This window comes from Vanessa tameamea, chromosome Z (genome assembly GCF_037043105.1).
Source record: "Vanessa tameamea isolate UH-Manoa-2023 chromosome Z, ilVanTame1 primary haplotype, whole genome shotgun sequence".
NCBI classification, from domain to species: Eukaryota; Metazoa; Arthropoda; class Insecta; order Lepidoptera; family Nymphalidae; genus Vanessa; species Vanessa tameamea.
The window spans coordinates 12,155,793-12,174,327 of NC_087341.1; the positions used below are offsets into that span (position 1 = coordinate 12,155,793).

General features: G+C 31.5%; 1 protein-coding gene across 5 annotated transcripts in view; it reads right to left on the minus strand.

Moving 5' to 3' along the window:
- The window catches only part of LOC113401309 (uncharacterized), a 71,632-nt gene that overhangs the window by 14,907 nt on the left and 38,190 nt on the right, over window positions 1–18,535 (minus strand). For all 5 annotated transcript variants that reach the window (XM_026641167.2, XM_026641184.2, XM_026641179.2 and 2 more), the window contains exons 9-10: window positions 15,433–15,575; window positions 13,523–13,571 (exon numbers count right to left, since the gene is read on the minus strand). In XM_026641167.2, the coding sequence (XP_026496952.2) occupies window positions 13,523–13,571; window positions 15,433–15,575 (192 nt within the window). The remainder of the gene's footprint in view (window positions 1–13,522; window positions 13,572–15,432; window positions 15,576–18,535) is intronic.

Consider the following 18,535-nt stretch of genomic DNA (forward strand, 5'->3'; position numbering starts at 1 on the left):
TATTCGGATGTTTGATACTCAATCACAGTGAAAGGGTATCCTTTCAGTGTAATTTCAGGTATTCTAATGAAATATGATATAAAATACGGTAGTTACAGGATACATTTTCTTACATTTACAAATTTCATTTTCCTAGCGAACTTTTAACTAATACAATATATGTATATACGTTATTATTTCAATAAAGCAGATATTATGACACTAACGTTTATTTTGTATTTGTTTTGCTTACAGATAGAAGATTAGTCTACGAAGCGTAATTCAAAAACATCCTACTTCCAACCCTTTCGTAAATATCGAAGTCGATTGTATAGCATACATAACGTCAATCGATTTGGTAAACCTGTAGGCTAAATTTTAAATTAACTTATTATGGTTATATTAGATAATATAAAAATAAATTTCTAGTGGTATTCAATAAACTTCAAAGTTAACATTGGTTCAGTCAGACGAGTCTTCCCGCATTACCAATGTGTACTGAAGCGGACTTTTGTTCGCTTTGACAGCGATATACTCCACCTATTATAATGATAGTAATAATTTGAACAAAAATAGGAAACAGTATAATATTTTCAATGTACATGTTTCAGAGTTACCTGATTATGATTTGATACTTTGAAATTAGAAGTAATTAGAATTAGACCGCTCGACTGAAAAAAAAATAATGAAATTTATATATATATATATATTATAATAAACAAATTTTAGTAATATTTTGATTAACATCTCGACAATTTCAAGTTAAGCTTTTCTAAGCCCTCCCTACAACATATACAAAAATCAGCCTTCTCGGTTCATTTGCATTGCCAAATGTATATAATAAATGGACTAACTGCAAATAAATAAATCAAATTAATCGTTTTATGCACAGATGAACTATTTTATAAAACACTTTTACATCTATTTGGATATTAATAAAATATTTAATCAAACAAACCAAAATGCCTATATTTAACAAAATTATTATTTATTAATTATTATTTATTATATAATTTATTAAAAAAGAAAACGATAACATATAAATATACTTTATAACACTCGGAAATAATGTAGCTCTCTTGGTAAAAAATAAATCACTTGTGTTTTTTTTTTAGAATTGAGTCATTTGTTCCGGGATAAACCTCTACACAGAAAATTTTAACTCTTAATAATATTAGTATAGATTCAAATGCTTTCATAATTTGTTACGGTAACTGACTTAACTGCTTAACTGATCATCATGAAACTCTGCATTCGCGTTGTGGAGGGTACAGGGGACATAGGGTAACTAACACTGCAACTGAATAATTGGTAATAATAAAATGCATAGACAATGCAATAATATATTGTATATATTCTTATAATATGAATCGTTTTACCGGTTAGTCGAAACGATTTATTACCTACTAGTTGAAGATTTGTTGTAGAAACGCTCGCGTAACTCCAAACCAATTCAAATTAAATATGAACTCTAACAAGATACAGTAAAATAACATGGAAACCCTAAATATTCTTAGTGAAAACAAAATCTGTCTAGATTCTTAGTGAAAACAAAATCCGTCTCGTGAACTAATTTGTAATTTAAAAAAAATCCAGCGTATTGTAGCATCAAAACAAAAAACGCAAATCACAAACTCGTCAATATTTGTTTTGAGATTTAGATTACAAGTTTATAAAATCTAAAAGCAATTATTTTTCGATCCGACGAGCTTTTCACTATCGTAAAATTTCGTTCAGAAATTTTAATTGAACTAAATAAAAACATCGTTAACGCTAAATTCGACTTTGCCGTGCGGTAAATTAATTAATTTAATTTCTTTGTTATTCCGTTGCACCAAAATTTTTTCAATTATTTTGTATTTCTATCCCAAAAATAAAATACTGAGCCTAAAAATCTCACTTTTTTAACTTAATTGAACAAACAATCAATTTCAATCGAGATTATATAAACATATTCTCGATCGAAAAAATTAATTATAATTCACTTGTACTGCAAAATAAAAGCTCACAATTATGCTTTTTAAATTATCTTTTCTACATGCTTGATAGAAGAAAAACATAGAAATATTAGAATTTTTATAAAACTGTTTATTACGTATAGTGCCGTCCATACTTTAATTATAAACCACCTATTGGCCTTGCAGTGATTATATACTCTCATATGGAATATCGCTTTTGTATCATGTCAACAATGGTTAACCTAATGGAAGCACGTTTTCATAATAATACACCCTCGCAACGTTCTCTAACTAATACCCTTTACAGTGTACATAATCTTGTTCGTGAGACCACTAGCGTCAAATTATACGGCCAGAACAACGTCCTATAATAATAATAACTAATGCAGATAACGAGTATTACGTATCGATTATGTGTAAGATGAATATTTGATACTAATACCTGCTAATCCGCAAGACACTAACGGAAATAGACAGAGTCGTTCAATATGTATGGATTTTTTCTTTATATTTCTAGTAGGTAGATTCAGGGTAAAAAATCTATTCTAGCACATTAAAAGAAAGTAGGAGGTAGTCGGGAAATTACGAATGACAACATTCAAATCCGATGCACGAGTCTCTTACTTACTCCGTACTCGTACGGTTACAGACACACCCTAAAAAACATTTACATGTATATGTAAAGCCAAAACGCGTTATAATTCTATAAGTCGTCAAAAAAAACATTAATCTGCTGTAAGCACCAAATTGCGATTTATTTAGGTATGTGGAAAGGGACCATTCAATAAATAATGTCTTATATGGGTTAAAGTTTAATTAATCAGTCAATCAATGGAGCTCAAAACACGAGCACTAACACGTTGGACAACTGTCAACAACTTGACAGATCCGTTAGTTAATTATCTTAAATGACTTTATAATGAGAACATTGGCATTGCTAATTGTAGAACAGCCCACAAAAATTCACTCGTACAAATCGTTACTTCATAAATTATAGCGTTGGTTCGTACATAAGTACCTAACAGTAAATTATGTGATAATGTGAAGCCAATTAGAATAACTCTTGATGTATATTATTAAATCAAACTGGTTTTATTTTATATTAAATTTCAAAATTCGAATTCATTTAACATTGAGCATAACTGTTAACGGCTAATAGATGACAGCTATATTGTATGTCAACATAGAGGGAAAAAAACATCGGTCAAAGTACTTAAAATATTAAACAAAATTGCTTATATAAAATACTATCTACGTCAAAAATATAAAAATATTAGATGATAGCCGGCTTGCGTTGCACTGGCTCTTTTTTGTAAATAATTTTATAATGTCTAGCACGTCACCTACACGACTGTTGATGAACTGTGTATGTTGATGGTACTATGTCAGAAATCTTCACGCGATGTAATATTAACAACTGTACAATGTTCTAACATAATCGGATGTATCAATGAAACAAGTATAGATTTTTAAGCATTCTTTAGATGTTATTTCAACTACCTTTATGTTCAAAATGTGAAAAAGCTATCTTCATTTATTTGTAACGAAATAGTATAGATAAGTTAATATCCCGGTTTTGTACGTTTAATACGTATAAGGATATATCGCGCTATATTTTAAGCAATGAGATATATGAAGAACCAATATATTCCTCCGTACTGTGTGATAATTCGTGGTACACCGCGCTACGCGGATTTAAATACGAGTTAATTTAAATATCTCGTTATATTTCTGAAGTCACTGGTTCGAATTTAAAAGTCAATATTTAGGGGCGTTTAAGGTATGTAAACGTTTAAAATTAATACTTTGGATAGTAGAGAGAGTAAAGTTAATAATAATACTAAGCATTTATAATCCGTGTTGTTACTTTTCCCACTTTTTTAAATTAAACTTATTTACGATGAGTTATCTAATAAATAAAATATTATTCAATGTTGCTTATCAATATTATTAATTTTTCGTGAAAACAAACAAAAATTTAACGTCAATAATATTAGTTTGATATGATCATAATTCACTTAAAATAAATGCACGTTAAAAGAACTAACACTTTTAGATAAAGTAATATTTTTTTCAGCAAATTTCACAATTTTTCCTTTAACTTACATCTCATCTACAGTCATAACCCGCACCAAATTGGTTTAGTATTTTCACACTCCAAAAAATACTTATAACGATAATTTGGTGTTGCTTTTAATGCGGTGCGGACCTTCTCATCTGAGTCTCTCTTTCAACTGAGTTTTGTCATGCCAAAATGATCATGTAGGATATTCATGATTATATCTAATATAGCAACGAGTACTGTTTCTTTTTCAGTTAACTTTGGATATTAATTTTTGATTTTTTGATATTTGACATGGCTCTGTCATCCGTCAATCGTCCATCCAGAAAAGCGGTGATATTCAAACCTTTCTCGGTCTTGTTTTTAAGCACGCCACTTGTAAATCATGGCTTCACGCGGACGGTGAGTTCTATAAGCGCCTTCCATTACACTACCATAACGGTTTAGTGGATTTTCCTTCTTTGGTCAATAACTTTATCACAACGCGATGTTCTGTTACATTCATTATTATTAGTCTTCTTTTGGTTGGACGTGTTTATTGAATAATTTAAATATTTTTAATAAATTTTCAATTAAAATACATGCCAAATAAGTATCCTATCTCATATGTCTCCATCTCCTATCTTTCATATTTATTATACGGAACCAATGAACATTACAAAGTCGACAAAAAATTTATCTATTTTAAGTGAACGCTTAATGATAAAAATTTGATAAACTCTGGCATTTCGACAGGATTAATTACAATTACAGCTCACGATATAATCGCGCGATGGTTTGTTTATTTATTTAATTCAATATCTAAACCAAGCTCATCGACGCTAAGGTCATAATAACGTCATCTAGAACCTCGTATGACGTAACATTAAATCTAGGTGATACATATCCGAGGAGAGGAAATAGTACAGCTAAAATTATTTATAGTTAGTTGGCTTATGAATCCATAAATTTGTGCACAAGGATAACCAAAGCAACAAACGTATTTATAATTATTTATTAGGTTGCAATGAACGTCTACATATTGCAATAATTTATTTATTACCTAAAAAAATCGTAGGTTAGTATTGAAAATAAACTTAAATGGTTTTTTAGTTAAGCAATGCACGATAACAAAATACATTACACATATGACTTGACATTATCGGGATCATGAAAACAGTACGAGACATCGGTTTCGAATTGCCTCAAAGATAATATAACACTGATCTGTCAAGGCGAAGTCTTGCCTCAGTGTGAAATTGTTTAAGAAGATATTTAATATTATTAATTATTGATCTTCATTCGGTGTGTGCGTCGACCACCCATTATTACTGAAAGAATTTAAAATAAACTCATTTTGTCGCTTTGTTCTCCTTGCTATAAAAACTCTTTCATTTACCACTATTGTGTTAATTGCAAGAATATAGTCTTTTTGGGACTCGAAGGTTATTTTTACTATTTAGTGATACTAATAAAAACAAACTAAAAACGTTTGCATTACTGAAGCTGAAAAACGTCAAGCCGCGCGTGTAAATGACAAGACGCAGACTAAGCGTGGGAGATGTAAACAAGCCGACACCTTTTAGTAACCAGTCGGCAAGAAACGCTTTCCACGCTCGGCCGACTGCCTCGAACTCTTTGATAAGTTCGATAGAGTAGACGGACTCCTCGTCGTCTTCGACGGCGAGAGCAGGATTGTCCGAGAAGTAGTGTAGGCGCAGCATGCGCAGGGCACGGGCGGCGCATCGCCCGCCGCCACTCGGTGCGGCCCGCCGCGCCTCCCACGGCTCACTGCTAATTATAATACACGAGTGCGCGGGCCACAGCCGATGCGCCTCACCGCGCCCGATACGCACTCGTTGCGAGTCGCGACGAACTTGAAACAAGCCACGCTTGCCACTCGGCGCGCCCGCATCGGCGTCCGCGCACTGCCACCGTTTGGCGTTCCACACCGGCCGGCCTACGCCCACCCCGCTGTACTGGGGAGACGCGACTACATCGTACCCGATACTCTACTACTCTTATGTGTATATTTCACTAAGCTAAATATAGTCTGCACCTGATCCAATTATATCACGAACTCAGTGTCAGTAACTTAATCTATAATAACAATCAAATTCACACACGAGTGTACATTCAGTGTAAATATAAACAATTTCATTTTTCAATGTATAAAATGGTATCTGCTTAAATATGTTAAGTTTGGTGTATTCGAACAAACAACCATTTAATCGTGAAAGGAGCACTAGGATGCACATGGCGTGCAGATTAAAATACAAAAATATTAAAATTGTATCTCAGAATAACTAGTGAAGTGCGAAGCATTGCTTATTACATAGTTGAACATTGTACAAATTATAAATACTGCTATTGCAAGTCGTATGACCGCATGGCCATAGCATAGTTAAACGCAAGAATTGATCTTTATTTAATGAATTATAACAGAGTATTTGTAGTTTTCGGTACGTACATGAATACGAAATTTGGCACAAAAGTACGGTTAAGTACAAATGTCGCAAATAACTGATTAATAAAATTCAAAATGGATCTTCCTCCTTCCGGTAATGAGTTTGCCGCCGAGGTTATATTAATTGTAATATCAGACACATGTATTAACCTTCAAAGACAAGAGTCGTCACATAACACGGTAACTGGTATTAGAACTACAGCCCCAAACGTAAAAATTAGATATTTTATATTTACAACTTCTGCATTTAGGAACAATCTCATTAAAGCCACGTCTAATATTGATATTGCGACATTTATTTCAATTTGTATACATTAAATATAAAAGAATAATTTATATCAAACCTTTCAATAACAGTAACTGGTCTTGATGTACGATGTTATAACGCATCCTAAACCAAATAATAACAACAGTTGTAATATATCAAAGCCGAAGAACTGCCAGCAAGTTATACTAATAAAATTAACCACACACTATGGCGAAATAAATAATATATCGCGTTTATCGTATCACAGTAGTCGTAAACATTACACACAATCAAACTGCCAACATGACATTTTACAACAGATAATAAAAAAGGCCGTTTTCGTTTAAAAATACACATCACAATTCACACAGCGACAATTATGTTTGTTTTGATAACAGTCGCTAAACTAAACTTATCATTTACTCGTAATGTATGAAGGCTTTTTTTGTTTACTGACGTAACGTTGTCGGTTTTTCTTTTTTTTCAGAGGCCACGTATATTATATCAATGCAAATTTTGATCGTCAACCAACAACAGATATTACTATTACTTGACGAATTAAAATTTCATTGTACTTTGATGGACTACAGATGTTTTTTTTTATAAAGCAAAATATCAAATGTACCAATTTAAAACATTTAGCTTTACGCTTACCAATAATAATAACAATTAATGGATCTCCATATAGTAAATCATACATATCAATTCAAATTTAAAATAAATTAAAGTGATATCTGTGCACATTGGAAAAAGTAATTATGAAATTAATAAAATTATCAATGATTTAATAAATAATGTTAGAAAAAACAAAGCTTAGTAGATATTTTAAAATTCTTTTGAGTATATCCAAGACGGCCAAGACACATGCGATACAATAGGAAACCAAAACGTGCATCTAAGCTGAAAAGCCGAGGCCTTGGAAACAAGTTCAAGAGATGAAGGTCTCGATCAAAGACCAGATCTTAATATGCAACGAAACACGTGAATTTATTTCACGTTCATTTTATTTACATAATGATAAATCTTTTTATATTATTTAGATGAACTAATAAATTTTTTATTGATGGACTTCTTTATTCCACGGTTCAGGACATATAATTACGGATAAAGTGCACTTCTTGCATTATTTATGATATTCGATGCGATACAATGACTTCCACGTAAATCTTCTAAATTTATAATGTATGGATTACCTTTTCCAGATTATTAGTTATAACATGTTTCGACCGATTACCATGAAAATTGGTATATTGTACATGTATGTTTCGTGTTTTATACCATCGACTTAGCTGGAACTCACCGACAGATGGTGTTCCGCGTTCACTTCTATACCGTTCAAACGATCGCCATGACTATTGGTACTATACTATACGTAATATACAAATATTTCAAATGTAATTGTAAAGGGCTGTTAGTTTAGAACTTTATATCTTGTTAGTCAATTTTAGCATAACTATGAACGGAGTTTTATATTTATAATAAAACACTTAAAATTAAGGTGTCTTGTTTAAATTAAATTGGTCCGTTTTAATATAAAACAACGATATGCGTCTTGCGAAGTTCTTCGACACAAAATGGATAAATTTATTATTGACAATTCGACGTTGTAATAAAATAAACTTAACGAATATCATACAATTTATACTTTTTACTGTCTTTACTCTTAGTCGTCTTACGCTCACTGAGACATCTTGAAAGCAATAATAGAGGGGCGTGCCTTCGTAATTGGATAGGTCTATAACTACCCTTACAATTATCTAGTATCATACTGTATATCATCTGTCTAGTTTTACTAACTTATTTTTATATGAATATCTGTTATAAATCTCAATATATAGGGATGATACTGCAACTGAACTAATTTATCAGGTTTAGACTTTTATATGGATATGTGGTTATGATTTTTATATAGATATGAGAATAAAATTATATAAAAAGTTAATAATTTCAGTTCTGTCAATTTTATTTTAGAATGTGTATATTTGTTTATACTCTAAACATTATAATCATTTATTATAGTTAATGTCAAATGCCACTTTTTGACATTTTACAGTCGTGTTCAGAGGTTAGTTTTGGATTTGTTTTTACATAATAGCTCAACATATCAAATTTAATTGCGGCGACAATTCTCAACCTTTGCTAGCAAAATGCAAAGGAGATACTGTATTATACAATATTTTGTTCGCAAAGCCCACTCTTCAATCCCTCGGCCACGATTCGACAAGAGAGGAGATTGGTCAGAGGTAGAACTAGTGCAGTTCCCCAGCCACAATAGTGTAAGCATTTTTAACTTGACTTCCTTAAGAAAAAATCTTACTAGAAAAACTCAAGATCTTTTAGTGGTCCTATTACTACGAGACATTTACTGATAATAATCAAATTACTCATCATTGCACCTTTTGTTACTTACAATGTTATTCTTGGAACTTGATGTTTTTAGGACGAGAGAATGCGCCACCTTAGGCTAACTGGTATCGACCATAGACATAAGAACTGAGAAAACATAATCATTAAAAAACATAAAGAAACATAAATCTATTCTTACACCGTAATTTCGCAGCCAAACAAAGAGATTTGTAGATATGACCTTTTAGTCTGTAATTACACTGGGTCACTCATTATTCCTATCGAAACACGTATTGCTACAAGGTACATAAATTAGTCAAAACTAATAATAAGCTTATATTGACTTGTTATTAAAAATATATGAAATATTTCATGTATATAACATAGTTTATTAATCAGTACAGATTTATAGATATCATTGATAGGCTCGGATATTATTATATTTATTCCAAATATTTAATCTTACGTAATTGTTATCGAAATGCAATCGTACGTAGACACATGAACTGTTTATGCCTGATATCTGATATCAATAAAAGGCATGGTAGATTATTTATAAAATGCATTTGTGATTTTGAAATAAGTATGGAAGATAGTATATTATATTAACATTACTTTATCGTGCATGTGTGCGCGTATAACAATTGGCATTGTCCGATTGGTGTTGTATTGTCTGCGCTTATAAATTTCTAATAAATCAAAAAGTAATGTTAGTAATAAAAATGCCCTAGACATATGCAACAAGTGTACACAACCTCTTTCATTATTATTTATTTATACTGAGTCGCAATATAAGACAATTGAATACGTTCTTATATTTTTAACCAATTTGTCTGCATAATATATATTATTTAATATGTGTTCGGGCATATTTTTTACTTTTATGGGTGATTTTGCATTGGATTCACTCTCCAAGGTTCATTCAGTTTTGATTCGAAGCATAAAATCAGATATTATTTGTAAGATGAATATTCAAACATTTCGCATCTCAATATTTGTACGCACGGCGTCACAAAGTCAAAACGCAACAAATATTAACAACTGTACAAGTTTCAACACAATCGCACGAACGCTAGATGGGCGCGTAGAATACATACAGACACAAGTATTCATTCTGTGCGAAGATTTAGAATGATTGTATATCTCTATTTTTATAGTTTAGATTAGTGTATTGAAAAAGATAAAAGATTATTACTTTTTGTGGTAGAAAAATATTATTGTTGTTTAGATTAGCATCTCATATCGTAATGCCATACCATTTCAACGTCACCGCTCGTCAAAGAACTATTTTCGTTTTTAAATCCGTTCGGTGACCGTCTCTGTATATAAATAACCACTTCCGTCAGCATTTTGCGCGCTATAGACAATCCTTACGGGAACAATTTACACAGACAATAATTTAAAGTATAAAAAAAAATGTCCGATTGTTTTTGTATTGTCTGCGCTTACAAACTAATCAATCGAAAAAGTAAAGTGAGTAATAAAAATGACCTACAAATATGTCCAGTAAATTTGTTACACATTCTCTTTCATAATTATTCATGTACCAGCGACCCCTCGGCTCCGCACGGGTGCAATGCTGATACTAAATATACTACAGAATATCTTACAACATTCACAGTTTTCCAGTCATTAGAATTTTTTTCTATTGATGATTTAACATTGGGTTCACTATACAGAACGTCCCTTGAATAGAATTATATTTTGATTGTTTTATTTTCATAATAATAATAATAATAGAATGATTATAGATATGTAAATACTAGCAATAGAGCGGGAAATACTATAGAGTACAAGGATATGTGCAAATACAGATGCATTCTCTATTACGTCACTACGACAGTCGTCTTTACGCACTTCCCGTCACACTGCCAACTTCCTAACTTCTGATAAGTACTAATAATTTCTCGGTAGATACGGCAATACCTTTTGATGGACCCAAACCAGGACCCGATTCGAAACTAGGACTTTTTTGTGTCTGTGTGTCGTTTTGCAGTTGGCCCTACTGGCCTTTACAGCGTCACCGAGCGTGGGTGCGAGTAATCGGCCTTGAAATTTGAGCCCTTTCGGGCTCCAAATGACGTTCGTCCAGAGGGTGTCTCCTATGAGATCGCCCTTCGACCCAGCACGTAATCGGTGGGGTGGGGAGCGCTTCAGCTTTTAACAGCTTCTTGGAACCCAACTTAGAAGCTGAATGGTACACCTATTTAGGAGACAGTTACTATCATTGCTTACCAAATTTCATTTTTTATACCTTCATTCCTATTTTGTTTTGTTTTTTCGTAGATTAAGTCACTACTTAGGTAATGTACAGAATTATTTTTAATTTTTTTTTTTTTTATTATTTATACTTTTATGATTGTGCCGTGTCTTCTTTCTCTCTTCTTTTCTTTCATATATATCGTTGGTATTTGTAAATAAAAATATATATATATATATATATATATGAAACTATGTTTCAATTTATTGATCTCCATGTTTATTTATTGATTTTCTTTAATTATCTTTAATAACATTAATCAATGTACGTTTCTCATCTGCCGGACTAATACGGCCAGATTTTATTTTCAGATATAGCTCAATGTGACAAAATAAGAAAAAAGATTGCGGTCTGAGCGCTTTCGAAGTTAATGCTGGGAGTATTATAACGTATAAACTTCTATATGTATAATCATTTGTTAAATTAAACCTTATCAAAATAATGATAATATTATTTTGATAAGGTTTATTCGTAAATAAGTATTGTCTTTGAATTTGTCAAATCGAACTAGTAGTTTTAGAAATATTAAGAGATGTTTAAATAAACGCGTGAACAAAGGCATATTACGACGTACTCATTGATAAAGAACTAATATCTGTAATGAACAGACGGCATTAATGGATTAAAATTTTACGTAGGTATTTCGCTATTGTCAGTACAATGTAGACATAACTACAAATAAAAAAAGTATAATCCTGTCAGTACATTATTTTTTTTAAAGAATATACGTAGAGTACTTAATAAAAACTCAAAAACTGTATTCGAACAAATCTTCTACATTAATTTTGGCCGCACAGAATTTTCAAGCCCTTGCGTGAAAAATGGAATTACATTTAAAGTATACTTTTTATCAAAATAAAGTTACTCACTGAATAAAATACCATAAATTAAATGAAGTTGTGTTTCTATAGAAATGTACAAATGCGACAGATGCCAGTCTGGGTGGGTACCATACGCTCACCGGTCGGTAGAAGGGTGAGTGGCGCAGTTGTGGCTAAAATCACTTTGGTGTATATTTCGTACATGGGCAATGTTTATGGGCGACGATGATAAGTTAATATTTAATGATTATTACATCATATAATCGTCGTCCATAAACATTGCCCATTGTCTTGTCGTACTTTTTTTTTTATGGCATTGGTTGGCTGACGAGCATATGGGCCACCTGATGGTAAGTGGTCACCACCGCCCATAGACAAAGGCGCTGTAAGAAATATTAACCATTCCTTACATCACCTATGCGCCACCAACCTTGGGAACCAAGATGTTATGTCCTTTGTGCCTGTGATTACACTGGCTCACTCACCCTTCTAACCGGAACACAACAATACAGTGTACTGTTATTTGGCAGTAGAATATCTGATGAGTGGGTGGTATCTACCCAGACGGGCTTGCAAAAAGCCCTACCACCAAGAGAGTACCTTTTTAATATATGTACCTGTACATATAGAAAAACCATGTAAGACCATTTCACGGAACAACATTAAACTTTAAACGTTCTATATCACTATCACTTTAGCATTATACGGATTTCATACAAAGATAATAAATTACACTTTTAGTATATTATACTGGTAGAAACTTTTGCAGGTCCTGCAGGATGGACACCACCCACTCATGGATTATTCTTTGACGAAACATCAATACTGCATATTGCTGTTTTACGATTAAAGGGTGATTTAATGGATAAAACAGTGTGAAGGGTCATAATATTTTACTCATAGATATTGAGCCATCCATCAAATGGAACATTCGCATCATCCTTTATAAAATGGTAGAAATCTGGTGGCAGCCTTTCTATATATTCTATCTATCTAGCAATGTCATCAAAATTAGATAATATTATCAAAATACGTACAGAGTTACTTTCTCACTTACATATATTTTCATTGAAATCATACGAAACGTCGTAAGTTAAAACACCTTTTAAGACTGTAATCTCATCAATCAATATACTTATTTTTAGTTATGTGATATTAAACATCGTTTTCAGGTTATGTACGCAGTAAAAGGTTATAGTACATAAGAGTTTACCTACATTGTACGCTTCGAGTACAAATAGTTCTAGAAATAAACTCAATAATGTACAAAGTATCGGTACTATAAAAGCAGTACTATAGTTATGTATTTTTGTGCACTAAACATTATACGTACGTAAACTTTTACATAATTTGAGTTCATTTCATTTTAAAATACAAAGGAAAAGATCTATACAAAAACTCACCTAGGTCAGAAAGGCTGACTTTTTCCAGGAACGGGTCAGCAACCGGCAACTAAAACAAAACAATTTTATAATCATTTGATATCAATAATTAAGTTGAACAAATAATAAAATCGTCGAAGTTAAAAAATATATAACTTATTCTAAAAAAATACCTGTAATCTATCATTTATTTAAAGGTGATTCATTATATTATGTGAGACTGTGTACAAGAAAAATACCATTACCACATTAAATAGCATGACCATAAAATAGAGTCTATTCGCCCTGTTTGCGTATATTGAACTCTGCGTTTGGCTAACTAAACAATAGATTTATTGATTTAGAAGTTTAAGACAAAAAATTATCCCAAGATTTTAAATTTTAGCAGGTTCACTATTTTATTATTAGTGATTCAGTAACAAAATAGGGCTACGTATAATTATTTTTAAAACTTTTATATCACATTTAACAAATCGAATATATTGACATATTGATCGCGCATATTTACTGGAAAGAATAAATTGACTCGTTTATTTGGTAAATCGATTTCGATGCAATGGGTCAAGGTCAAGAAATATATTAACTATCGCTGTATATTATAAACGGTTTCGTATGCGGCTTTGCTGTTCATTTCATTGTTAAAAACGAAGCATATTTTTTATACAATCCACATATAAACTGTTTCATGATTAAACACAATAACTTTTTTTCACGAACCATAACATGTAATAATGGATTCCTTACATTATATTGCGATTGGTTTCATAAATAAATGATGTATTGTAAAATCGAATTGTTTTAGTTCACTTAATATATAAGAATGTTCTTGAAATACATGACTAACCGCCTTCGTACAATAATAGGCAACAATCACGACATACATATAAATAATGTCGTTATAACGTACGTATATGACGTTGTACGTTACAATGATTCGTCGTAGCGAGATAAGCAAAATAAATAATTATATCATCTCCCGTTGCATGATGTTTATCATTTAACTTTGACTTATAAACTGTGAAAGTTTTCCTCATAAATTATATTGAGCGGTTTGTTTACGTACAGAAAAACGATAGCGATTAAGACTGAATACCTATGTATATAAAATTATGAGTTAACCGGATTCCATCTGACTGACTACAAAATAATTTAGATATGAATTTCATAAACATAGATAGTACACGATTTATTCATTACAAGTAATTTCAAGATAAATTTAATTATGTAGTTTATCTGTAAGTTATTAATCAATGAGAGCAAAGAATATGACGGTCACACCTATAAATAAAGGGGTAATTAATTAAACAATTATGTCTTCTTTCGAATGTCAAAATCATAAGAATCGAGAAATCAGTGTATACACTGTAGCATGTATTTAGTTATATAAATACATGATAACGTATGTTCATTATTATACTAACGACCCGCCCCGGCTTCGCATGGGTACCATTTATTTATATCACCATTGATTTATTTATCATTTTTTTAATATTTTATAAATGAGAAATATGAATAATTTATACAATATGGTTTAAGTCGTAATTTTTATTGTGAAACATGGATATTGGCGGAGTATCTCCGCAAAAGACAGAAGGAAAAAGCTACTTTATTTATAAATATATGTAACATAGTTCCCTGTATCATACTTTATTTTAACCAAAGTAATTAAAAGAAAGTAAAATAATTATTATACCACTCAGATTACAAAATACCTGCAAGCAAAATGAAAAAGAAATTGACTTTCTGGGATTACTTTATTTTTAATTAAAGTAAAATCCCCTTACACTATTTTAATCTTGAAATCGTAAATCAGAAACCAAAATAAAAAGCATTGTTTCAACTCTTGCAATTTCACAAGCGACGCGCTGAAGAATTTGTACCTTGATATTGTATAACATTCGTGTAAAGTTTTAATGATTCTGGTAACTCACCCCCCTCGAATCTCTAAACAATATGGCTGCATGATGGGGATCAAGGAAGGCGTCAGATGCGCGGTGGCGCGCAGTGGGAACGTTGCCGAGTGATGAGCGACGCTTCTCCGCCTCTTGTGACGCTGCCCGCCGTAAATAAGCCCCTGTTTACATTAAAATAAAATTCACCTTAAATTATAAAACATAATATGTATTATACAATTATCATATTTACATTACAAAGATCAAGTTGTTTTTTTTTTGAGATATATTACACAAACAGACCAATTTAGAACGAAAAATTAAGGTACTGAATTAAAAAGAGATTAATTATATTCGTATAGCATTTTAATATATTGAATTAATATATTTTTGCATAATGCTGATATTATCAGAACTTCGGAGTAAATATCGCATTAAAAATAGTAATTGATTTGATTTATATACTTATTCTGACATTCCGTTGCCTTAGGGATATTTCGATTAGAATTGCGAATTATATTTATGAATTACTGTCTATTACTTTGTAAGATCTCTCTATAATATTAAAGATTCGATATAAGCTACGCATGTACGAGTATAGTCGTATACACTATTTCTTTATTTATAAATATCATTATGAGACATAATAATTCTAGACTTATGCCTTGTTAAGAAGGCAATCGAAAAGACAAACGCTTTGACTAGAAGATATCGATTGCTCATTGCTCAGACAAAAATCACTCGAGACTTGTTTGATCACTTATTTGAACATGGTAACAAGTCATTATAAATTACCATCTTTTCTTATTGACCCTATTATTTTATTCTTTTATGTGTTATTATAAAATAATAATATTATTTTATGTAAATAGTTGAAATAAAAGTCGAATACTGAATGTAATTTATTCGAATATGATAATATAACGAAAAAAAATATTTTTGACGAAAAAAATGTAATCAATTCGATTTGCTGATTCAATCGATTATTATCAATACTACTGTCTACGAAATTCATAGCATTCAAGCATGTCTATTTATACGAAAAATAATCTTTATTCCAATTTACTACGCCGATAGACAGCTGTTAAATACCACAATAACTTAATAATACAAATGTTGTTAATATTTTGCTAAGCTACGGAACCGTTAAAAAAAAATAAACGCGTTTTGTGCTTACATATTTAATCATTTTTATTGCTATAATGTGAATCGGGTGGTCTTTGGTGTGTCAAGTTAAGGTGGAAACTGTTTTTTCATCTTTATTAAATAAACCGTCATTTTTCAAAGGTAGTTATGAATTAATAAACACGTAATGAACAGATTTATTCAATATAAATATCATCTGTTTTTGCACACTATTTCTCTTAACCTAGCTAATTTACGACATTTGCAGAAATCTTCGAAAAAAAAGTGCCTCGTAAAAGCTGCCTCGACGTAAGCAGCTTAAATTGCTAGTCGGTCAAAAAGCTCGCCGTTATATGACTACCTTTGCGAGACCGTGGCGGGTTGCTATTAACGACAAGCAAGCTGTAAGCTTTGCGCCAAATGGGAAGTGCTGCCAACTTAATTCCGTGCCTTTGAACACTTTTAATAAAATAACTACGGAGAGAAATTTTAAAAGCTTTTACAGTATACAATAGCAAACTATAGTAACTATAATATATAATACTATTGCATTATTTAAAGATGTATTTTTGATTACAACGACTTCTGTGTTATTAAAATTTTAGACACTAAACGCCCTATATATTAGTTCTGTCAAGAAACTCAACAAAAGGTATATAATTTGTAACATAATATATAAATAAATATCAATATTTGTCCTCTATGCATTTCCATACCACCGATTGTGATGAAACTTTGATAAACTGTACGGTCCAAATGTTACAAATGAATATTTTGTCGTAATATATTTTTCTTTCAATATAAACGTTCTACGTATATCCTTATTATATCCGTGCGAAGTCAGGATGTTTAGTTAGTATGAGATTAACGTTTTGATACACTGTTGTACACAAAATTCTTGTCTAAACTTAATTCATAATATAAAAATAGCAAGAAAATGAAACACTCGTATTAAGGTGATTATGTAGTTAATTAACACAGCAGATGTCCAAATTGGATCAAGGTAATTTGAGGAGTAATTAAATTAACACAATGTCGTTTTTCCTCGATAGTCCGGCGAGGCATTTTTACAAACTTAAACCAGACTGAAAATATTTTCGAAATATATATAATATTACTAATGGCACTTTTGTCATACGATCACGTTCGAGATACTAGATATATATATAATATTACTCTCAAATATAAAAAGCCTAACGACATCCATATCCATCGCTCGATACAAAGCGAATTCAAATACTTTAAAGATATAATTGGTTCGATTGGATAATCAAATAGTCTTCGAGTATCCAGGCCGTTGGTTATCCCGCATGCACTTTAGACGACTCGTGCGTTCTCAATAAATTGTTCATAATTAAATGCCTTGTGTATACCTACATAATATGATACATAAGGTAGGTAGCGTAGTTTTAGTTAGAACCACATATACAGTTGCTGAAATTTATTGTACACTATCTCTTGATAACATTTTGATTTAGTTATATCGTAATTGTACTTTTTCCTCGTTCCGTTAGTGAACTTATAAAATTTTTTCAACACGAAAAGTGATCCCTTGCGAGTTGTCTCATCAATATGATTATCAACATCACCATTCACTTGCCCAGTCTTCATTTGTAGTCGGTGCAACTAATTACTAGTTTTGCTTGAAATGGGACTTGTTAGACTTTACGCCAAGTGTCCTTGGAATTGCTTAAAGTGGCGGGTCGTTTACCCAAACTAATGGTCGCAACGCCTTAATGCTTGATGGTACAATAATAAATAAGAGTTAATTAGCTCTTATAACATCAACTGCTTGACTGCTCGAAAATACGACTGAGACTTAACTAACGTCCCTATGGTGCAATAGACCTTCAAAGAAATAGTGTTCATTGTTCCCAGTACATTATTAAAGTAAAACAACAAAAAGTAAAAAAAGATAAGAGCTGGACCTTCTCTCCTGTTGAGGAGGAGGAGAAGATTTGGAGCTTATTCCATCGCCGAGCACGAAATAAATAGTCAGTCAGATTGATGACATTAT